This window comes from Mugil cephalus, chromosome 2 (genome assembly GCF_022458985.1).
Source record: "Mugil cephalus isolate CIBA_MC_2020 chromosome 2, CIBA_Mcephalus_1.1, whole genome shotgun sequence".
Classification (NCBI taxonomy): Eukaryota; Metazoa; Chordata; class Actinopteri; order Mugiliformes; family Mugilidae; genus Mugil; species Mugil cephalus.
This window is the reverse complement of record NC_061771.1, coordinates 27,002,202-27,027,630: the sequence shown is the minus strand read 5'-3', so window position 1 is coordinate 27,027,630 and position 25,429 is coordinate 27,002,202. Positions and strand designations below refer to the sequence as shown.

General features: G+C 40.9%; 1 protein-coding gene across 1 annotated transcript; it reads left to right on the top strand.

Annotated features, from left to right (window-relative positions):
• Positions 1-133: 133 nt before the first annotated feature.
• Positions 134-25,216, top strand: LOC125003834 (cadherin-23-like). The gene is made up of 33 exons (XM_047578051.1): positions 134-312; positions 1,967-2,035; positions 2,607-2,770; positions 3,591-3,641; positions 3,746-3,835; positions 4,174-4,260; positions 4,657-4,764; positions 4,847-4,960; positions 5,543-5,636; positions 5,725-5,843; positions 6,142-6,315; positions 6,440-6,568; positions 7,436-7,591; positions 7,766-7,946; positions 9,004-9,137; positions 9,253-10,200; positions 10,365-10,493; positions 11,278-11,433; positions 12,141-12,321; positions 13,024-13,157; positions 13,273-14,217; positions 14,472-14,597; positions 15,165-15,416; positions 15,665-15,763; positions 16,753-16,925; positions 17,135-17,286; positions 17,375-17,682; positions 19,329-19,439; positions 21,402-21,590; positions 22,394-22,521; positions 22,710-22,775; positions 24,012-24,048; positions 24,137-25,216. Exons 1-33 carry the CDS (start codon positions 231-233, stop codon positions 24,179-24,181), a joined length of 5,931 nt encoding a protein of 1,976 aa, XP_047434007.1. The 5' UTR covers positions 134-230; the 3' UTR covers positions 24,182-25,216.
• Positions 25,217-25,429: the final 213 nt, after the last annotated feature.

Sequence of the window (25,429 nt, the reverse complement as noted above, 5' to 3'; positions counted from 1 at the left end):
TCTTTGGTTCAATGCACCACCAGTAAAAACTTGGAGGACTTTATAACACCTGGTGGACTTTATAACACCCGGAGGATTTTATAACACCTGCGGGAACTTATAACACCTGTCATAAAATAAGATTGCTGAGACGGAGGGCGAGGTGAACGGCAGATGCTTCATTACGGCTGCGATTCAGGAGTTCGATTCAGTGTCTTTTTGAGGTTTGGGGGAAACACGACTGAGCCGAAATGGACACGAGCCGTTGGATGCGGATTGCTCTCGCCTTCATTGTCTCCGTCTGTGTGTGTGTCAGCGATGGAAGTCCAGTCGGTAAGTTCAGCCAGGGGATTAGAAATGGACAAATGTGGCACTGGGTTTAATGTAAAAAAAAGACAACAACTTACAAATGACCTTTTTTTGTGTGTCCAGATCCAGAACTGTTATTGCAATTATATTATCAGGTCAAATTAAAGATGGATGACCCGTGTTGATATTCTGTTTGTAGAACAGGCGGTGTGTACTGTAACACAACCAGCTTTTCAGTTTCATGTTTGTGCAGTTTCTACGGAAGAGTATTAAGGCCACCCATAAGAAAAATTAAATAAATTAATAAAATAGAGAAGTTTTTTTTCATCATGCACTTTGAGAAAATAGTCGACATTTCACTCTGGACACATAATAATCACACAATACTGAAAGAGTTGAGATATTAGAGTATAATATAAATTCATAAAGTGTTCATGAAGATGGTCTTAAGCGTACATCCCTAACTAAACCACATTCCTGTAACAACTTTCACACAGAAATAGGAAAAGGCCTCTTTCTATGACATCAAACAGACAGATTGTGTCTCCTCTTACATCACTAAGGCACCTGTGTCCAGTACATAATCAGAAGCAATTACCTGTCTTTGTGGTTAAGAATAAAACAGTAAAAAGGACAATCAGTAAACCATTTTGAATTAATGATCTACTAGTCAGAGAGGGTGTTGGCAGATAATGTCCTGGGATATGGCTGGTTACACGATTAAATTATTGATGGTGCTTTGTGCCAAAGATCAGAGACAAGTCTGGGTTTCATTTCCCCTGAACATATGTGGGATGATAACCTTTCAGCCACCCAGGACTAGCTAAGAGAGCATGAGATGTTTCCTTAGCTTTAGCGAGCTAGGGATATCACTAGGTTTAATGTAGAATGTAATAGAACAATGGTGAAGGAAAAGCGTTCTGTTACATATCTGAGATTGAATTAGACCAATGTATGACTGGAGAAACTATAGCCCTTCTTGTCATCAGGAAGCTCAGTGCAAAGATTAAATACCTGGCAATAACTGTCAGTGTGCAAATTATTTTATTATTTTTAGGTTGTTCATGGCGGTTTGAATACAAGATCCAGTGTGTTCATCTTGAAGGATCCTAAGATTAAAAGTAAAGTAGGGGGAGAGGAGTGGTACAACATCCTAAATGGAATTAAATCTGCTGTTTCTCTGTTTAAAACGAACCTGAAAAAATAGATGTTGAGTTCATTAACATAATGACATATCTTTTAGGCCAGAATCTGTTTTGTCCGGGTTTATGAAATTCTGCGTTTTATGTATTCATTTGATGTTTTATTTAAAAATTTGAAATATCAGTAGCACCTTTCCTGTCTAAACTTCGTGGACCATAATGGAAATAAGTCATGTGACTTTATTATGATCAAATATCCTGATGAATTTTAGCATTATATGCACATTGTGTATCGTATTATAAATGAAATCAATCAGTTGTGACCTGGGAGCTATTAGAGCGACTGCAGTGAAAGTGCATCCACTTTAAAGCACCTGGCTCCGAGCTGGAGGTATGAACAGTTTACAAAAAAAAGATTTGTTTTGGAAATAAGAGCACAGCGGGGCTCAGATATTAACAATTAACAGTTAGCACTAGTAAAGTGGACACTGTGATCTCTGTCTGTTGTATTAACTCACATTTGTCTCTTTCTGAAGGTACTTCAGTCATAAACTGTGACGCCGACACTAATGTAAATGTGGGTGACGTGGTTGAAGGGTATTCAGGTAAGATGGATATGATTCTCATCTTCATAGATGGATTTTCTTTTTTATTCCATCTGTACTTAATGACACATTACACCAGGGGGGTCAAACTCATTTTACTTAAGAGCCCAGTTTGATCTATATCAGCTCAAACCAGTAACATAACAGCACAATAAACAAGAAATAGCAACAACTCCAGATCTTTCACCTTGTTTTAGTGCATTATTGTTTTAGAACATTATAAATTATAAAATGTTGTCATTCAATGAAATATCTGATGTTGTGTTATGTCTTTAACTTTCACTAAAACTGTGTGTCCCTGAGAGGAAGGCGTAGGCATAGCTGTTACTGTTATTTAAAAAAATACAGTTAGTGTCTTCTATGTAATTTTCACACTTTTGCACAAATTCATCCTGTGGGCCAGATTGGACTCTCTAGCAGGCTGACTTTGGCCCCCAGTGCATATGTTTGAAACCACTGCATTACACAAATCACAATAACATGGGGATCAGAGTTTGTTTCATCACGTAGCTAGTCTTTCTGATTCTGATGTGTGTCTTGTCCTCTTGATGACGGTCTCGTGATGCTGCAGGTGATGTGGAGATGTTTACTGGGATCCAGGCAACACAGGGAGTGAAGCTGGTGCCCAACCTCTTTCCTCACCACCTTGAATTTCTGGAGCTGGTTTTCACGCTGGGAGACACCAACGCGATTGTTCGCACCAAGATGCCGCTAGATTCAGACGTACTGAAAAACGTGAGTTTGGGCCAACTTGTCTCCTAGAAATTAATTCTTTTACAATCACTGTTTTAATAGTGTTTAGCAGGCCAGATAATGTTATGATAAATCAAAAACATTCAGTGGGAACCCTTTCACTGGTTTAGTCTCTACTGATATCACAACATTTATATTTTAATGGTTATGTTTTACTGATTATTAGCGTTAAAACGAAGGATAAGGAAATGGTCTTTGAATAGCGGTGGTTAAACATTACAATTCCTGATGTCAGTGAGGAACTAAGAGTGTGTTTTTTTTTTTTAGTTATATAACAATTTTTAGTTCAATACACTGATAAACATTTGCTCTCTCTTTATATGGATTCAAAAATTGTATTTAAAGAGGTGATCTTTATGATTTCAGTCCTGGTTGATTTGGTGACACTTTAACAGCAAATACTACACTATACTGAATTTTGAGGTCAGCAAAATAAACAGTTGTCTTAAAAAAAAATAAATAAATAAAAATCAGGGAATCCGTCTTGTTTCAGTGCTGAATGAAATGTTTCAAATTGATTTACTGTTGAAAAGATGAAGGAATTAGCACTTCCTGTCACATGCTTTTATTGTGACTGCAGCATTGGTTGCAGCTTCATGTCGACTCGGATATGTTTACAGGGGTTATATGAGCAACCGTTAAAGTCAACACTTACAGCTACAGTGAGTGAGGGGTTGTGTTAACTCATCCTGTGACGGTAGTTTATTTGAATGAATCTCTCTAGGCTGATGTTTCTTCACATCTTCAGCTTTGGTTTTGCAGCGTGCCCTGATTCTAAGTCCACTCTGTTCATGTCTTGCAGACTAGCGGCACCTTGTATTATTCTGTCATGTGTGATCAGGAAGGTAACAAGGTGGGTGGACGTGTCCAATGTTTCAGTACAAAGTTAAATACCTGCCCATGCAGTAAGAATGAAATATTTCAAATTATGCAGTTTTTTTGTTTTTACCTTTGCAGATCAACAACAAGCGAACTCTGAAAGTAAATGATATCAATGACATGAGCCCAGTTTTTACACAGAAGCTCTATGAGAAAACTGTCTCTGAGGTGAGTCAATGAAATCTGTTACAAGACGTCTTGGACATATTTGTTCTGATGGATAGATACAGTACAGCTGTTTCATGTATTAATAAATGGTATTTGGAACTGGAATCTTTTTAGGCCGAATCTGATTTGACGTTGAGGCTTTAGGAATGAAAAGATAAATAAAACAATAAAAATAAAAATAAAATAAACAAGAAGGACTGGCCATGAATTTAATTCTTATTTCCATGCGAAAAGACTTTAAAAGTGTATGATTCACCTCTGTATTGTAGGAACTACAGGACATGCATGTGTATATTTGTTTCCATGACTGTAGACCATCCAGACTTTTCTTGTTTCAGGCACACCCGCTGGACACAGAGGTTCTTAGGGTGAAAGCTGAAGACGGAGACAGCTCAATAGAACACAGCAAAATCACATATTCACTGGTAACGTCTCCATTGTTAAGTTATTATTATCTGGTTGTCATGGTGCCTGCCAGTGGTTGGGATATATTGGGCAGCAAGTCAAGCTTTTTTTTTCTAGAATAGAATAGAATAGAATAGAATTTATTGTTATTGCACATCTCAGCATACAACGAAATTGAACAAGAATGCGAACAAGAACAAACAAATGTATAAATAGAGTAGAAAAAATATACTAGTGTGACAGTGGATTGTAGGCAAAAATTATACTACTATGTTGAGTAATTGAAATATTACAGAGAACTGATCCAAGGAAGGAAAGAGATGAACCGACATCATCAGTCTCAAGGGCTTTCAGTGGTTTTAAGTTTGCTTTTTAGTATTCTGTGTGTAAATCTGACAATAACTTTCTCTCTCAAGGAACCAGATACTGAAGACTTCATGTTGACCGACTCAGGGACTTTTATCTTGAAGAAGCCTTTTAACTACAATGTTGCCCAAAAGTACAACTTCACTGTGACGGCCCGGGTGAGATGACAAGTCGACACAAAGCATGTCGCAGCATGTGGTTTTTATCAAAAAGTGACTGATCTGTCTGTGTTGTCTGCAGGATAAGTCGGGGTGGAATGACACAGCGACGGTGGTGATCAACGTTGAGGACTTTGATAACATGAATCCCTATTTCAGCCACAATCTGTACCAAGCCTCTGTTCCAGAAAATCAGGTGACCCTCATAAACTTTCTTTCATTTCTCAGTCACTTGCTGACACATGGAAATACTCTGATAAACCACAACATTATGACCACTGACGAGAGAAGTAAATAACGTTTAAATCACCTTGTGACAATTCAGTGTTCTGCTGGGAAATGTTTGGACCTGACATTAATTCGTGTGGGTTTTACTTAGACATGTAGCTCCCACCTAGACCAGACCAGGTACCCCACTGCAATGACACAAAAACGCTTTAGGAACAACTAAAAAACAAAACACGAAGAACAGCACAAGATGTTTAACTAACCTGCAAATCCTCTAGATCACAAACTGATCAAGTATCTGTGGGGTGATCCACAGAGGCCCCTCCCCTCCAAGGCTCCCACTAACACCACAGGACACCCTAAGAAGGCCCATGTCCATTCTCTGATGAATCACAGTTTGGAGGCACAAGGGAGACATAGACCATATCAGTAATGTGGTCGTAATGTTATGCCTGGTCGGTGTATACTGCAAGTGTGTTTTAATGTGTGTCAACATGTGTGTTCTCTTTAATTTCATTCATTGTTTCTTCTGTATTCACATGTATTTAAGATTGGAGGTTTCACTACTATTCTCCCAGAGGCGATTAAGGCTCAGGATGGAGACTTCGGGATCAACGAGACTGTGATTTACAGCATCACTGCTGGTACATGATGACGTACTGTACATATACAAAAGATTTTTCTAAAAAAGTATTAACCTGAATATTTGACAGAAGATTTCTCTTTGTTTAGTTTCCCCAGACAAGTATAAATCAAACTTTGCCATCGACCCCAACAGCGGAGTTATATCTGTATTGACGGCCTTCGACAGAGAGGAGATAAGCAGCAATATGATCTCTATCAGCATCCAGGTAAGGACCTTATAATATACAGCCAGACATGTTGTCCCAGGTTTGCAGATAGTTTAATGATCACTGAAAGTTTAATGAAAAGAGAAGCAGAGGAGGGATGAATGATGGGAGGGTGGGGGTAGCACTGTATCTACCAACACAGGTCTACAGTCTCCTTCCTCCAAATGTTGTGATGGTACCAGAGAACTGACCTTAGTTAGCTCCGGGTCAAAGTGTGATTAATGTGTAGCTCACAACAATATAATCGACACGATTGTTAAGAATACAGCCCGATTAATTCTCCTTCTGCTCTCTGCAGGCAGCTCAGACCGACAACAGTTTGAAAACAGCTGGATCTGTTGTGATCATCACTGTAGAGGACATGAATGATAACCCTCCAGTGTTTGATCAGACCAACTACAACATCATGCTTATGGAAAACTCTCCTGTTGGTGCTGTTGTGCTTAAAGCTACCGTCGCCGATCTTGACCAGGTATGTCTTTATGAAATAAAAACAGATTTAGTTTAGATTCTATACATTTAAAGCATAGGTCTGTGTTCATGTTCATAATTTATATAATGAGAGTTTCATCACAATTATGCTTGTTCGTTTCCAGGGAGGATTTGTAGGAACTCTGGAGATCATTCCAGACACCGTTCCTTTCTCTATCGGACCTGATGGGACAATCACAGTGACAAACGCCGCAGCTCTGGACAGAGAGGCCATTGAATCGTTCCCATTTCAGGTAAAAACGATTTTGCATTGCACACAATGAACAGTTAAATTTCTTTCAAAAAATGTTGTAATGAAAAACTGGGCACTGTAGGTTTTTCAAAATCTTCCTAAAACAGGAAGAAATAATAATTTCTTATGCATGATTTTTAGCAGCAGGTACATTTCCATTTGATACAGGTGGATTTTTATATGCAAGCAGAAAATGGACGATTGAGTCAAAATATGTTTCCGGATCACCTATGTTGCTTCACTAGCAAAGACCAGGCATTAATTGGAGTTCTAAATGACCAGTCCCTACTTTAGCCCTAGCCCTAACTCTAACCCTAACCCTACCCAGACCTAACCCCAATCTCACTCTATGCCATAAACACTGTGTAGGAGGAACAAAACATTCCATTCACACACATTTATCCCAATACCTCTAAAACATTGGGGAAGGTCTACTTGACACCCGCTTGGGCAAAACATTTTCAAAGGCATTCTCCCAACCACCTACTATTCTCTGGCTTGGAAACTAATGATCACTGGTCTTGTGGACAGAGAAGGAGGAATGAAAAAAATTGGATTCAGAAGCACGGGGCTACGGTTCCGATTCAATGCAGAGTAACACTCTGTCTGGTTTATCGCCCCCATTTTTTATTTATTTTTTCTCTCAGAATACCCTAACATAAAAACCCATCCCTGCCTCCCAAACCCAAACTGATGTTGGAAGTAAATTTACCAAATTTATTGGTGGATTCTCAGGGACTGTATGTGTATTCTGATCATCTGTTAATTAAATCCTAATTTAAAAGTTAAAACAGTGTCTGTGGGTGTTTTATGCATTACTTCATACACTGTAGGCCTAATTTGTTCTTTTTGTTTTGTAAATTAAAAGATAAAAGCAACAGAGAACAGCCCACCCAACAGTTTTACAACAGCGCAGGTCACTGTGACTCTCCTGGATGTGAACGACAACTCTCCTGTATTCACCAGCACCAGCTACGAGGGGAAAGTGTTTGCAAATCAGACCGTGGGAATGCAGCTGGTTCAGGTGAGTGACTGAGTTAGCTCTGTTCAGTATTACCTTTCTTTTATTTAGTCATGACAGAAGTTACAGAAGTTATTTGTATCTTCCCATAACCAACATTTGTATCTTGGAAAATTTCACAAATGTGTATTTTTACTTTTAATTTTACCAAAAAATTGTATGTCTTGTAACTCAAAGGTTACGGCAGAAGATCAAGATGCTGGTGTGAACGGAGAGATCACCTATTCCATTGACGCTGGGAACAATGAGGGATACTTCTCAGTGGATGAAAACACTGGAGTAATCTCACTGGTTAAACTCATACCACTGGTGGAAAACAAGATTTTGGAATTCCCGCTCTATGTAACAGCCCGTGATGGTAGGCTTGAAGATCATTTCATCATTTACTGGTTTCTAATCACTAATCAGCCAGTAATTTTACATGCAGGTGAAAAAATGAAACGAATCATTGCATTAATCCGACTTTATCTGGAAAACTTAAGTGCATGTAGACTCGGACTAAAATCAGAGGTCCCCTTATCCGATGAAGACACCCAGATGCACATGTATGAATTAATCTCAGTTAAACAAGAAAACGTGTGTGTGCATGCTCCGCAACCGCTGCGCTGGCGTCTGACCCCATAGCAAAAACACCCAAGGAGGAAAAAGAAGAGGGTAAACAGAGGCGGTAGAAGAACCACCTGAGGGATAGCACCATCTTATCTACACCAGAAGTAGTGCGCACATTACATATGAGATTATAAAAACTGAATTTGTTATTTGAAATGCTAACTTTTATTTATTATATGATGTAATTGGTCAACCAGAAAGACACCTAGTGTGGAGGAGGAGGACATGTTCCCATCCGTTATTTGATTTTCTCCATTACATGTAAACTGGGACACGGACCACATTCAAACCTTCCTGCTCTCTGCAGACGGGGTCCTTCAATCAATGATTGTGATCTCTTATCATAGATAACATTTTTTATTTTTTATTTGCTTCCACTTGTAGCAAATCAAAATACTGAAGGCTAGATTGGAACTGCTTGTTCCTTATGTTCCTTATAAGATTTGATGATTGTCAGGTCATGCTTTTGTTGTAATGAAACAAAGATCTTGTTGCTAGATCAGTGCCCACCAGACATGTAGTGGTTTGAAAATTTCACAAATGCACCATAATAACACAGAACTTTTACATTGTCAGTCAGAGAGGTCACAGTATGCTGTATTTGTACAAGGTTGTATTGATGATGGGTTTATGAGTTTAGGAGGATTGATTCCTTTTTGGAGCCAGCCTTGTCACGTCCACATCACAGAGACCGATTTAGACAAGCTGCTTTCTCACTGAGCTCATGCAACCACCTGCAATTATATGGACAGCAGATAAAAAAGCTGCAGCACACTCAGTCATCGTGATATTCCTCTCCACTCTAGGGGGAACCACATCCCGCTCCACAACAGTACCAGTGAACATTCTTGCTCCCGGTGACTCAAGGCCTCAGTTTTTCCAAAAAGTCTTCCAGGCCACTGTAGAAGAAGAACAGGAACCAGGAGCTGTGATTCTTAAGGTAACTATCACAGTGAACTTGTTTCTGGGTAAATCAAATGTTTTTACCAGCCACCTGTACTCTCTCAGAAATGAATGACTACTCTGAATTTATTATCACGTCTGGCTCTTTTCAGGTTAGCTTCCATTCCATAGATACTGAGGTTGACTTCACAGTTGAGACAGAAGCCGACAAGTTTGCAATCTCTCCCACTGGTGAACTGACCCCAACGGTGAAGCTTGACTACGACAATGGCCCACATAACTACTCTGTGCAGATCTCCATCTCCGAGGATGGTGTTGTCAGTGACAATGCAGTTGTGGAAGTTCAGGTCATTGATGTCAATGATAACAGTCCTGTTTTTACTCCCAGTTCCTTCAATCAATCTGTCCCTGAGGATGCAGTCAAAGGATTCAATGTTGCTGTAGTTACAGCTACAGACAAAGACAGTGGCTTTAATAAGGAGATCAGATACTTCCTGATAGGAGGAGAAGGGAAGTTCTCTATTGATAGCGTGTCTGGGATGGTAAGTGTTGCCGCTGCACTGGACAGGGAGACCAAGGCAGAGTACAACATGCTGGTGGTTGCTGAAGATCAGGGTCGTCCAGTTTTAAATACCACAGCCACCCTGGTGGTCCCAGTATCTGACATCAACGACAACGTTCCGAAATTCTCTGATGCTGAGTACCAGATCGAAGTCTCAGAAACAGAGTCAGTGAACACAATTTTGTTCACGCTATCAGCTGTTGATCCCGATGGAGGCCCAAATGGGAGAGTGAGCTACAGTCTTGTCCAGCAAAGCCCCTCATCAGACCCTGCTGTTTTTGAGTTGGACTCCTCCAGTGGGACCCTGCAGTTGGTCCAGCCTCTGGACTACAGTGAGGTGAAGGTGTACACGCTGACGGTTCAGGCCTCTGATGGAGGGACTCCCTCTCTAGTTGGGAACAGCTCTGTGGTGGTGATGGTTATGGACGTGAACAACAACCCACCTGAGTTCAGTAAGGCCAACTATAACGTGTCCATCCTTGAAAACCTGTCCAGTGGAGCCTCCATCCTGACCGTGGAGGTCACTGACAGGGATGAGGTGAGTTACATCAGCTGCTTCTAATCTGAAGGTTTGATTCTGGTTCTAAGAACAGATCAGGTAAATGCCAGGTAGAGTCACGTCAGTTCGGTTCATCTGAGGCACAGGTCTGATCACCATGTTAATAATTGTCTCTCTTCACAATTATCATTGTTCCTTTCCAGGGAGGATTTGTAGGAACTCTGGAGATCATTCCAGAAACTGCTCCTTTCTCTGTCGATCCTGATGGGACGATCAGAGTGACAGACGCCACAGCTCTGGACAGAGAGACCAATGAAACAATCACATTTCAGGTAAAACCGATTTTACATAAACACAACTCCTGAACAGTTTAATGTTTTTCCCTAGTTCCTGTGATGAAAAGAAGGGGATAAGGTGTGAGGGATGAAAATGATCTGGTCTCGTGCTCCCTGAACCAATCTTTTACTGTTTGGGCCTCATGAATCCCAGAGTTGTCATGTTGGAATATGGTCGTGGCATTAGAGAAGAAAAAACTCCATTGATGGAATAACCTGGTCATTCAGTATATTCAGGTAGTCAGATGACCTCATTCTTTAGGCAGAATGTTGCTGAACCTGGACCTGAGCAAGCATATACCAGCCCCAACTATCAGCTTTATAAAAAAGTGAAGTCTTCAGCCTGACTTCAAAAGTAGGACGGTGTCTGCCTCCTGAACCTAAAGTGGGAGCTGGTTCTGCAGGAGCTGATAGCTGAAGGCTCTACTTCCTATTTAAATTAAAGGTTAAATGCCAGCAGTGAGCATGAACTCCCTCAAACCACTTGTAATTAATCCACTCCCAGTCCATCATGTTTCAAAAAATACACAAAGTCCTCAAAAACAGGTTCTGGAAACAGGCAGAGATTCAGGTTGAAAGCTATTTTAAGCAAGCAGAGAAAAAACAAAGTGACACTTGTTGAACTGCTCTCCTGAAACAACTGAAGAAACGGCTCTGTCGTATTCTCCATCAATTAAAAAACTGTAAGATTACATCTTAAAAAAACACAACAATGATATTTCATGCGTTATTTTATTCACTATAGGCCTGACTTTGTTCTTATTGTTTCATTAATAAAAAGGTTAAAGCAACAGAGAACAGCCCACCCAAAAATTTTACAACAGCGCAGGTCACTCTGACTCTCCTGGATGAGAACGACAACTCTCCTACATTCACCAGCACCAACCACGAGGGCAAAGTGTTTGCAAATCAGACCGTGGGAATGCAGCTGGTTCAGGTGAGTGACTGAATTAGCTCTGTTCAGTATTAACTTTGTTTTATATAGTTATGCAAGGAGTCACAGAGACAATCACTGTTGCTGTGTTTTGTCTATCACCCACAGGTCAATATATCACAAAATAAATAAAAAACAAATAAATAAATACGACATAATCAAGTGTTTGCACCCTGAGGAATTTCCGACACTTCTGCATCAAAATAAAATTAGTTTGTAATCCTAGAGGTACATCTCACTGATATGTAATATTATCTCTTTTTACTGTATGAACAAATAAAGCATAATATTTCTATTTAATTTGTTTAATTGGATTCTTTTTGTCTATTTTCATGACTTCAGAAAATCATATGAAGCTTTGAGTCATTTTTATGTAGAAATGTAGAACATTCTGAAGGGCACAAATACATCATAATTGCAACCATTTAAGTTCCTTAAGGTTCAGTTAACTTTTTTTTTTACAGTTTGGAGTAAATTAGCTGTAGTCACATAAATCCTCCGCAACTATGCTGATGACACCCTGCCATAACCAACCCCTGAACCTTACCCTTAGTATCACAAGGTGGATCTGAATCTGTGATCATGTGTCATATGATTCTTCTCATAACCAACATTTGTATCTTGGTAAATTTCGCAAATGTCATTTTTAAAAGTTTTTACTTTTTATGTGAAAATTAATCAAAAAATTACGTGAATCTTGTAACTCAAAGGTTACGGCAGAAGATCCAGATGCTGGTGTGAACGGAGAGATCACCTATTCCATTGACGCTGGGAACAATGAGGGATACTTCTCAGTGGATGAAAACACTGGAGTTATCTCACTGGTTAAACTCATACCACTGGTGGAAAACAAGATTTTGGAATTCAAGCTCTATATAACAGCCAGAGATGGTAGGCTTGAAGATTGTGCTTCATCATTTCCCGCTTTCTAATCACAAATCAGGGGGACCTTTCTTGTTGTCCTGCTCTCATCAGTCAGCGATCTCTTATCACAAATGCAACTTTTTAATTTTCCTTTGTTTCAACTTGCAACAGCTAGAATCTACAAACATAAATACTTGTATCCTGAAGCCCACATTGGAACTGCTTGCATCTCGTATTGGTTAACTTATATGATTTGATGATTCTCAGGTCATCTTGTTGCTAGATCTAAATATCCTTATCCCTTGTGAATGCTTAAGAACTCAAAATACTTCAAAGAATTGTAATTTTCCAAATAGCCAAGAAATTGTACTTCTTTTTGCGGGCAATATCACAGATAAGCATTAATTTGCTCATTTTGTGTAAGCACTTGTCCTCTAGAGGGTCGGGCCTATCCCAGCTTTCATTGGATGAGAAGCAGGGTCCTCCCTGGACAGGTCTCCAGTCTGTCTCAGGGCTAACACACAGGGACAGTCAACCATTGATACTCACACCTACGGCCAATTTCGAATCACTCCTTGCAGTTTGCAAATACAAACAATAACGCAATAAACAATTAATAAAACAACTGAAGCTGCTTTCTCACTGAGCTCATGCAACCACCTGTAATTATAAAGATAGCAGATAAAAAAGCTGCACAATCAGTCATCATGATATTCCTCTCCACTCTAGGGGGAACCACATCCCGCTCCACAACAGTGCAGGTGAACATTCTTGCTCCCGGTGACTCAAGACCTCAGTTTTTACAAAAAGTCTTCCAGGCCACTGTAGAAGAAGAACAGGAACCAGGAGCTGTGATTCTTAAGGTAACTATCACAGTGAACTTGTTTCTGGGTAAATCAAATGTTTTTACCTGCCACCTGTCCTCTCTCAGAAATGAATGACTACTCTGAATTTATTATCACGTCTGGCTCTTTTCAGGTTAGCTTCCATTCCATTGATACTGAGGTTGACTTCACAGTTGAGACAGAAGCCGACAAGTTTGCAATCTCTCCCACTGGTGAACTGACCTCAACGGTGAAGCTTGACTACGACAATGGCCCACATAACTACTCTGTGCAGATCTCCATCACTGATGGTGTTGTCAGTGACAATGCAGTTGTGGAAGTTCAGGTCATTGATGTCAATGATAACAGTCCTGTTTTTACTCCCAGTTCCTTCAATCAATCTGTCCCTGAGAATGCAGTCAAAGGATTCAATGTTACTGCAGTTACAGCTACAGACAAAGACAGTGGCTTTAATAAGGAGATCAGATACTTCCTGATAGGAGGAGAAGGGAGGTTCTCTATTGATCGTGTGTCTGGGATGGTAAGTGTCGCTGCTGCACTGGACAGGGAGACCAAGGCAGAGTACAACATGCTGGTGGTTGCTGAAGATCAGGGTCGTCCAGTCTCCTCTGCCACAGCCACCCTGGTGGTCCCAGTATCTGACATCAACGACAATGTCCCGAGCTTCTCTGATGCTGAGTACCAGATCGAAGTCTCAGAAACAGAGTTAGTGAACACAATTTTTTTCACGCTATCAGCTGTTGATCCCGATGAAGGCCCAAATGGGAGAGTGAGCTACAGTATTGTCCAGCAAAGCCCCTCATCAGACCCTGCTGTTTTTGAGTTGGACTCCTCCAGTGGGACCCTGCGGTTGGTCCAGCCTCTGGACTACAGTGAGGTGAAGGTGTACACGCTGACGGTTCAGGCCTCTGATGGAGGGACTCCCTCTCTAGTTGGGACCAGCTCTGTGGTGGTGACTGTTATGGACGTGAACAACAACCCACCTGAGTTCAGTAAGGCCAACTATGACGTGTCCGTCTCTGAGAACCTGTCCAGTGGAGCCTCCATCCTGACCGTGGAGGTCACTGACAGGGATGAGGTGAGTTACATCAGCTGCTTCTAATCTGAACAAGGTTTGATTCTGGTTCTAAGAACAGATCAGGTAAATGCCAGGTAGAGCCACATCACGATAAAACACAGATGAGATTAACGTCCTTTGCACAGTTTGAACTTTGGGACCTCCAGGTGATGACAACAGAAAGCTAACATTGTCTCTTAGAACATCATGTAATTATGTTTCTGATATGTACTTGCTGATTAATCACCTACATTGACACTTATCTTGTTTTCCAGGACGGATTCTCCTCCGGCTACTTCATCTATACCAGTGACACTTTTGACATCAGTAAACAAGGTGTTGTCTCACTGAAGCAAAACGTCACATTAGACAGAGAGACTAAGGACAGCTACGTATTTCAGGTATAACCTTAATTTATGCATGACTGCATTTTATCTATCCTGGTTCTTACTGATTACAATAAAGAACTCCATATATGTCCAGTTTTTGTGACTTTTTGCTCTTCCAAAACACAGTTTATACACAGATGAAGCATAACATTATGACCGCCTTTCTAATATTTTGAAGATATTTCTTGTGCCTCCAAACCAGTTGTAACTCATCATGGAATGAACATGGTGTGGTGTTTGGCTACAGGATGTTGGTAGTGGGGGTCTTTGGGTCCTATTGTTTGAGGGGAGGGGCCCCTGTGGATGAGGCTTGCTCCAGTGTATCCCACAGATATTTGATAAGTTTGGGATCTAGTGAACACATACAATGTACAAAAAGCATGAAAGGTAGCTGTATTTATTTTCATTGTCTCTAGTTTTTATTTATTTTCTTCATCTAAGATAGTTGAGCTCCATAGGAGTTCCTCTTTTTGTTGTGAAGTTTTGGACCAGAATCTGAGTTTTGTAGTATTTTCACAAACACCTCTTACATCTGTCTTCATCAGTTTGTGTTGTTGTGTTGTTTGTCTCTGGGTGTAGATTGTTGCTGTGGACCAGGAACTGGACGGTCTGAATGCCACAGCACAGCTCAACATCACCGTCACAGACTACAATGACAACGCTCCACAGTTCCCGAGCATCCCCGACACCCTGACCCTCCCCGAGGGCAACTACTCAGAGGAAGCTCCAGGAGACGTTTTGACCATCGTACCCACAGATCCTGACCTCGGAGCCAACGGAGAGGTCGTCCTCTCCCTCCTCACCCTAAACCCACTCTTCAGATTCAGAGAGGTGAAGCCCAGAACATTAAATGTTGCCTACAGCTGTACAGGAGTTTAGTGTGTAATTTAGTTTTTGTATTAACCTGAATCACTCACACCATTAAAGCTGATCTGAAATTAGTGTCAACCTGAACTATGACCAGGAGAGTCAACCCTGTATGTCTGAAACAACAACAAAAAACCACAACCACCAGAACAACCATCACAACCACAGCCACCTACCGCTTTGAGTACCTTGTACCATTTCTTGTGTTGCAGGATGGGATGTTGCTGGCCGTTGGGCCTCTTGATCGGGAGAGTGGGGAAACGTTCGACTTGGTTGTAAAGGCATCAGACAAAGGCAGCCCGCAGAGAGAGGTAACAACAGAAAAGATGGACAGAGATCCTGAAACCCTGGGTTAATCACAACTTTGATTGTGGAGAGGCAAGACTATCACAGAGCTAACACTAACAACAACAAACACATTTAGATTCTTAATTTAGCCTAACGAGCATGCCTTTGTACTGGAGGACCACAGACCACGTAGGACAAGAATACAAGAATATGCAAAGTCTGCAAAGAAAGGCCCAAGAACCTCCTCACTGTGAAGAGTTAGTGCTAACCACTACACCTCTGTGCTGCCCTGAATAATATATAAATAATATATTATGCATACTAGCATAAGTATGTTGGTGTAGTATACATTTTTTTATCACTGGTGTATATGAAAATGAAACGAGTCACATTTACACCCAAAAACTAATGGATGGATACATATTTTATGTCCTTTATGGACCCCAGGAAATGTAGTAGTCACCAAGGCGGCAGCTAACGAGCACTTTACACAACAGCTACAGCAGAGACAAAGTGCTGTACATGGATAAGAGCACAAGACATAAAATAATTAAAAGCAATAAAACAATACAAATAATAGAAAGCACTAAACGCACCAAACAAGGGCAGACACAAATGATGAATTGAACTCCAAAGAATAAAAATGGGTTTTAAGACAAGTTTAATGAATGGACAGAGAGGGGGCTTGTCTGATGTGCAGCGATAACAAAAGCGCTAACAAAGTCGTTTGTCAGGAGGATGTCATTAAACACTCTCACTAAAGCTGTCTTTGTGCTATGCAATGTTTTAAAACCAGACTGAAAGCCCTCCAGAGCATCATGTTCATCAAGAAAAGATTTTAACTCAGCGTGAGAGGTGGGATATACCTCCACTCCTGTGAACCTCTCCAGGATAAACAGTTATAGATAAATGGACCTGATGAACACACAGACCCTGATATGAATGATGAAGGGACTCAGAAACAAGTGCACCTGATCCAGACTGCAACTAAATGTTTTTTGTTTTCCACCAGAGCTTCGCCACCATCAGAGTGAGTCTCACCGATGTCAACGACAACCGGCCTGAGTTCAGCTCCAGTACCTACGCCAGCAGCATCCTGGTAACAGACGCAGAGGAGGGGAAGCTGCTGCTGACTCTGTCTGCCACCGACCGGGACATTGGGGAAAATGCAGTCATCAGCTACAGGTGAGTGACTGAAAGATTTCCACAACCACCTCTTATACGGTTAAAGTTTAGAGACTTAGGAGGTTTTTTATTAAGGAAGATGTGAGAATAATTCCAAGCTTTCCCTTTAAAACTGCTTAAGTGTGTCTATATGTACTCTACTGTGTGATAATTCATTGTTTTGTTGTATTGAAATAAAATCTGTTATGTGTTTCTTTCTGTTGTTGTAGTTTCTCTTCTGGAAGTTCTCCATATTTGGCCTTAAACAGTGAGACTGGGGCTGTGACTTTGACCTCTGCCATTTCTGATGTTAATGAGGAGACCACAGTGGAGCTGACAGCCATGGCCAAAGACAACGGCGTGCCTCCTCTCAGTTCCACAGGTTAGGAATTAATGCCTACAGCCCTGTCCTGAGTGCAGACGGCAATCCTTTGTAAACCTGTTTAAGAGTCCACAATGTTTTCCTGCAGCTCATGTCATAGTGAATCTGAGGATCATCAGCGAGGTGGAGACTGTGGCCTTCCAGAATTCCTCCTACCACTTCAAGTTGCCTGAGAACAAGCCGGAGGGATTTGTCGTGGGGGAGGTACAGGCCTCAGCGGGAAGCGGCATTTACAACATCGCCTACAAGCTGAGAACGTACGGAGACCTGTTCTCCATCAACAGCACTGGAGCCATCACTACCAGAACAGCACTGGACAAGGAGCAGCAGGAGTGGTACATCCTGGACGTGGAGGCTGTGGACACAAGCAACCCCAGTACATCAGCAGTGGCTCTGGTAGGACATTTATTTGCAACCTCACCTGACAGAAACAACTGGATTTGTACCAATGCAATGAAATCCACAGCGTAGGTGAAGGTTGATGCAATCATGATGTTGTGAAATGTCCTGAGTAGAGTCTTGCACAGTGTGCTAAAAACGAGGCGACATTGTCCCTTCCTTTACAGGAAATGTGTTATCAGACCAGTCCAGTTTATCATTCAGACATTTATACCTTTCCACCAAGTCAATGTCCAACCCGTGCATGTTCTAGAGATAACGTGTTCAATCACACGGATAATTAAAATGCGGTTTGTATCTCTGTGGGGCATATGGATTGCCCTAACTTACCCACGTAGCCCACGCCGGTGTGAGTCATTTCTTCTTGAACCTCGTCAGTCTGCCTCACTCTGTAACAACTCCACCCAAACGATGTTGGCTGTATCTTTTTAAATCGGTCAGGTTAATCACTACTCTTGCATTAAACATTGGAACAGCAGAATGCTCTAAAGGTCATCACTTGGTTTCAGCTCGTGGACGTCATCTGGACCATTTAAATAACTATGAAGTATATACAGTACTGTGCAAAAATTTAGGCAGGTGTGAAAAGTGTTAATGGTTTATTTTCATTAATTAACAAGATGCAGTGGATGAACAGAAGAGAAATCTAAATCAAATCAGTATTTGGTGTGACCACCTTTTGCCTTCAAGACAGCATCACTTCTTCCTCTTGCACACAGTTTTTGAAGGAACTCAGCTGGTAGGTTGTTCCAAACATCTTGGAGAACTAACCACAGATCTTCTGTGCATGTAGACTTTCTCAAATCCTTCTGTCTCTTCATGTAATCCCAGACACACTCCATGATGTTGAGATCAGGGCTCTGGGGGGCCATGCCATCACTTCTAGGACTTCTTGTCCTTCTTTACTCTGAAGATGGTTCTTAATGACCTTGGTTGTATGTTTGGACTCTTTGTCCTGCTGCAGAATAAATTTGGGGCCAATCATCCTCCTCCCTGATGGTATTGATGATGGATAAATATCAGCCTGTATTTCTCAGCATTGAGGACACCATTAATCCTGACCAAAACTCCCACTCCATTTGTAGAAGTGCAGCCCCAAACTTTTAAGGAGCCTCCACTGTGCTTCACTGTTGCCTGCAGACACTCATTATTGCAGCTCTCTCCAGCCCTTCAATGAACAAACTGCCTTCTGCTACAGACAAATATTTCACATGTTGACTCATCAGTCCAGAGCGCCAGCTGTTCCCTTTTTCTGAGCCCAGTTCCTATGTTTTGGTCTTTTTGCCTCAGAGTGTGGATGGGGTCATTGAACCACGCTGCAAACAGGGAGATCAGTGGTAAAGACAACATATACCAACACAATAAAAACAATGTCAACTGGGCACTTCAAAGGTACAAAGAGGCTGATTACATAATTGACATTAACACCGCTTTATCTGGGTGCATTAGCATCTGTACTTAAAATAAAAATGTCGAACACCAGGAGCATATGGATCCTTTCTTTTGAAGGCGACATACGAACATTAAAATTGTTCTGAAGCCTCATGTGGCTGCTCTCATCTTGTGATCTCGTCACAAGATGAACATAAACCTCTTTAGAGGACAGAATATAAAAGTTAGTCCTCTCTTTGTCTCTCTTTCAGGTCAGAGTTCAGGTGGAGAATGTTAATGAGGCTCCACAGTTTTCCCCTGACGTCTACAAAGCCTCGGTGTTCAGCATTGCTCCAGCTAATACCCCAGTCGCCTACGTCAAGGTAAACACACCCGACCTCTGCTATAAGGAAATACAGCATCATTACAAGTTTGTTTGTCGCCTGTATTGTTTGTTTTTTTGGGTTACGGCAGGTGGAAAAAAAAGAAGTCATCATGTACTTTGAGGTAAAACCCTCCTGCAGTCATGCTCTGAGGTTAATGTGTACGGTTTATAAACCAATCAGACACAACATTATAACTACCATCCTAGTAGTGTGTAGTGTATCCATCAGAGAATGGACATGGGCCTTCTGACACACCTGTGAATGCTGTTGGTGGGGGGCTTTGGGTCCAGATACCTGATCAGTTTGGGATCTAGTGGCTTTTTCTCCTGGAGGTCAAGTGAAAGCCATGCCCCCTCCCTTTTATTGTCTCGGTAGCTGTCAATAAAAACACTCCCTTTAACAGTTGTGGCAGTTATTCACTGTCATCTCTTCCTTATCTCTCTTCTCCAATCATTGACCATTTTACGTTACATAATGAAAGAGTGGAACTTAGTAAAAAAAGAGGAAGAAAGGTTTTACAACTTTTAATGTGGAGAATTACGTGCGCACAGAGTGGTTGGCTGTTTGCGCTGAACTTCAGCAGTTATTCTATTGGCCATGTCTTGTTTTCCCCTAAAAAGTACATAGATTAGAGTTTCTGTCTCACTTGGCTTCCCACGCCATGCCACTGATAGTGAGTTTGGAGGCCAAGTCAACACCTTGTACTGTTCTTCATGGTTTTTGAGTTGTTCCTAAAATGTTTTTGTGTGTGTGTGCCTGAGTCAGGCTGCTTCCTGCTCCAGTAACAAATATGGTTTGTTTGTCTTTGGTTCACTGAGTGGGTTTTTACTGTGACTTCAACGTGATTCACCTTTTCACGCTGGTTGACTGTGTGTCTCCTGGCAACTGCACAATCAAGATACAAGGAAAATACACACAAACACACACAAAAACTGAAAACGTCATCTGATTTTCACCCAAGGCCTGAATGTAGACAGAGAGAAACCAGCCAAACAAGTGAAATAAATTTTTTTTACATTTGTATTTGTTAATTCCGAAAAATTAGCCAATATTACATATCAGTGAGGTGCTCCTCTAGGATTACAAGTTAATTTCAAGGTCCAATCAGAGTCCATGTGTTCAGAATTGTTTCCATCAATGGTTTAGTTTAAATAAATCGTGATTTGTCTCAGTCTGATCTTCACAACACATTTTTGTGGTAGTGAATGATGGCAATGGACAAAGGAGCTTTGTGAGGAGCTCAGAAAAAAAGAATTGTTGTTGCTCAACAGATTTTGGAAAAGGTTCCAAAATCTGTCCATCTCTATAATGTTTGAAAGCCACAAATAATCCACAGAGAGACACACAGATTTAAGACGACTGTTTCCCTCCACAGGAGTGGTCCACCAACAAAGATCACTCCATAATAGTGGGAAAGGTCCCAGAGGAACCCAGGGGAACTTCTAAGCAGCTAAAGGCCTCTCTCTCATTGGCTGATGTTAATGTTAATGAAACACCATGGTGTGATGCACAAAGATGCTGCTCTTTGTCCAAAAAGAACATTTAGTTGCTGTTACTGCCGCACAAATGGTTTGTTTAGTTTCTTAATAAACAAACACCAAAGTATAATATTTCTGTTTCATGTGTTTGAGTTGGATCTCTTTTGTCTACTTTCAGAATTTGTGTTAAAATCCTCTAAAGTTTCAACTCATTTTTATGCAGAAATGTGGGGAATGTAAATACTTTAATGTTCCTCTACCACTAGAAAACTCATCATGAGCACCAAGAAGCTAACTGAGACGAACCACATTTAATTTCTATCGATAAAGAATTTTATCTTAGTCCCTGATAACTGTGGAGCTACCATCCTTCAAACTGGTGATACTCAACTTTACACATCAGACAATTTATTTATTTTACTGTAAACTATGGTCCTACCATCCTCTGAGTCCTCCTCCCTTCTCCTCCGTCCTCCTCTAGGCCTTAGACCCTGATGTTGGAGATGAGGCTGGTCTGGTCTACTCTGTGTCAGACGAATCTCATTTCAAGGTGGATTCATCCACGGGACTGGTGTCTGTGGTCTCTGTAGCGGATCTGGCTGGACAGACGACAACGGTGGAGGTGAATGCCACAGACCACAGTGGACTGCAGGCTACAGCCAAGCTGGAGGTAAGATGAGATCACTTTTATGTCTTTGGAAATATGACTAAATCCAAGAAGAGTCTGGTTACAAACACTGAGGAGGTTTAGAGAAAACTTGTATTAGCTGTAAGATTAATTGACACTAGGTTGAATGGAGGAAGATCCCTGACAGCCCAAGCTTCCTCCATGACACCCCTACGGTTCATAAGTAAAGGTGTTTCATCTGAGTAGCTTATTCTGTTCTAAAGGACCAGTGGAGGAGTTGAGGTTTAAGCATGCATCCCATTTGTACTCAGAAGTCAGAATTTCCGAGTTCCAAGTTGGTATTTTCAACTGGAACGCCCCCGAAGTCAGATTTCCTACTGAGAAAGTCACAGAATCCTCACTATGCCTGAGTTGAGTTACCAAGATGGCCGCCTCGTGTGTAAACAGTAATTAGAAGCTCCTGTAGTATTCCGATTATTAGCACCTCCGGTTAGTTTTTGTTCGTAAAACCAAAACAGTGTGAAACACCATCGTGGCAAACTGGGATTAATAGTGAATTTCTTTCTACATTTAAATTTAACAATTAGAACGTTTGAATTTCTGCCTTGTGTGGTCTTGTAGATTTCACCAGATTTCACCACTGTAAATAATTCAGTAAGAAGTAAAAAACTCATGCGCCTTCCCAGTACTTTGTGTTGTAGTACTAAACCTAAATCATCTATATGGAGGCAATGTCTATTTGTAGGGAGGTAGCACACAGAAGTCTTGAGAGCAAATATCAATTGCACCATCTTATCTTATCTTATCTTATCTTATCTTATCTTATCTTATCTTATCTTATCGAGGTGGTGGTAACGGAGATGACGCCTGAGAGTCCCGACTCCGACTGGAAAGTGCCCCTGCTCATCGCTCTGGGCGTCTTGTTGGGCCTGACCCTCATCGCACTCATCGTTACCGGCGTCCTTCTCTGCAAGTAAGACTGGAGCCTGGTGTTCTTCTCCTGAGTTTGCCTTTTCATTGTTTTATTGTTGCTTTTCTCTTTTTTTTCTTACATGCATTGTTGTGTTGTTACATAGTATTATACTGTTTTATGTTAAGGGCCTATGGATTACAGTCATTCCCTTCTCCCATCATAATGATTTATTTATTTATTTTGCTCAGGTTCAAAAAGAAGTGGAAACCTCACAAAAAACCAGGCAAAGGCAACTTTGACTCTGAAGACTACATGTAAGTCGCCTGAGGAATAATTGGTTCATTTTCTTGGGGCTCTTGGGCTGGAGCCTGTCCCTCCTGTGATAGGACGAGAGGCTGGGAACAGTCTAGTTAAGACTAAAGGCTCTTTTACAGTACTGTAGGACATAGACGCCGTAACTGACTCGTGTAGTCTACGCTGGTGTGAGACAGTTATACTTGTACCTCATCAGTCTGCTTCGTTCTGTAACAACTCCTCCCAAACACTAGTGGGCACTGTGTCTTTTTAACCTGTTGGGTTAATGTTTGTTTCTACTTCCTGCTTCACTTTCAACAATGGCGACTAAAACTTTTGCCTAACAAGAGTTGCTCAAATGTCTGTATCTCCAAACCTCTTCAGTTACTGTTTCCTTATTGATCTAAAACAATCGAGTTGAACATTGTGGAGATGGAGAAGCAGCTGTAAACGCTAAAGAGGAAACACACTGCTACCAAACACACTAATCACAGCTCTCTTTGCTTCTCTGCATCCCCGTGGTGCATAGTTACATTTCTGCGGAGGTGAACGTCAGGCTACGGCGTTAAGATGACCAGACGTCCTCTTTTCCCTGGACACGTCTTCTTTTTGAGACCTAAAAATGTGTCAAGCTCAAACTTTGAAATTTAAACCTTGTCCGGGATCAGAAAGGTTAACTGTGTAGGTGTTGAAGATACAGACATTTGTAGGAGTCGTCTTAGCCTTAGACAGACTTTAATGATCCACGAGGGAAATTACTTTGTCACCGTAGCTTCGTTATACATAAACACTCATAAAAAACACAAGTTTTAAATAAAATAAAAATAATTATTATCTAGTAAAATTAACAGTCAAGACAAATTTACAGTATTTACAGCATTATGAACAAATATCCAAAAGTAGTTGGCAAAAACAGTGTCCGAGGTGATGTTTGTTTGGCTAGTTGCATAGCAACAGCGGCATGGATCGCGTCTCATGGTGTTTCCTTGTCACTGAGGGAGGGATGCAAATGGCATCGGAGTCTGTCAACCCGTGGAGTCTGAATCCAGGAACAGACGTACTGTGGTCCTATGAATTTAAAAGCCAGACCATGAACAAAAAGTGCATGTTTCTCACGACGTTGGTCTGTATTGGTTTGAAATTTGTCCTAACCAGCTGACTTCTGGACGTCTAACACATCTGACCCGGCTCCTTTTTTAGCTGCCCTGACGTAGCTGCTGTAAAGGCTCTAATGTAGTTTTCCTCCTATGTTTCAGGTTCTGGTCTCAGGACGCAGCTAAACCTGGGAATCAGGTAAATGACAAACAGTAAAAGTGCCAGGTGGAAATGTCAGGAGGTGGTGGTAGTGGACATGTTGTTAACCTGTGTCTTGTGTCTGCAGGCTAATAAGGACAAAGGCCATGAAAACTCGGTGTCTTCCCTATGAGCTCTGGACGGGAGAAGCTTTCAAAGCCTTCAAACAGATGCAACATAAATCTGAATCCTGCCTGAATCTCTTTCTCTTGTAAATTAGTTATTATCTCAACATCAGATGGAGAGAAGGTCTTCTGATGTGTGTATTTTATTTATTTATTTTTTGGTATTTCAAGTTTGTTTTTAAAAGTGAAAACTGGAAAAAAATACTCTTAATTAAATCCTACCAACAAAAACAGAAACATTTCTTTTGTTCTATCTAAAACAAAAAAGAGAAAGTTAGCATTAGACTTGGTTTTCTTTCTACTAAAATAAATAAATAGAAACAGGGCTTCCCAGGGTTTCTGCAACAAGTGAAATTTAGGACTTTTTAAGACATTTTTAAGGCCATTATGAGTTAAATTTAAGACCTACACGAAGTACGAACAACAAGGAAAAACATCACTTTCAGAACAACACAATTTATTTCCAGCACTGATGCTTCCTCACAGCATGACGGTTCTGGGTTTGAATCCACTCCAGATTTCTGTGTGGAGTTTGCATGTTCTTCCAAAAGATAGATTTACTTGTTTTTTGAAATACCAAAATGCAGGTTCAGTAGCTACCATCTCTTCGTCTCTCCAGATCCTCAAGCTTTGAAAGAAGCCAGATACTGAACTTTGGATCATGTGACAGATTCTTGGACGTCATAAGTTTTTGTGCTTCATTTCACTTTTATTCTGAAAGATTTTTATTTTATTTTTTAAATGCTTGCCTTAAATCCACCTGAGCTTCCTAACTCAGTGGTTTTATCTAATACACCTTATGAGAACAGACTGAATGTAAAGTGTGCGCAGCCTCTCTGTCAAATAAAATAATCTTTGTTCATGTCAGTGGAAAATGCATCTGCACTTTTTTTATTATTATTTATTATGTATGCAGCTGTTATCACCTTTAAGAGCAGAAACTCACTTCAACATAAATCAGGTTGTGATCTCTAGCTCAAATAAAACTTTGGTATCATCCACTGCTTGTCTGTCAATTAAATGACAAACTTTTTTTTTTTTTTTAGTGTACTTTCTGTTTTTTGTCCACAAACTCATGAGTTGATGCACGGTTGCAGTTATTAGTTTCAGGAAGGCTTTGTTTTTCTAGACAAGACACTAATGCGCATGTGCATTTGTATAAAGATGGACTTGTGGTACTGTTCCTCTTAAGCAGAACCGTACACTCAAATCATGGCGCCATGTTTGCTACATCGGAGGGAAGATTCTTCAGTGTG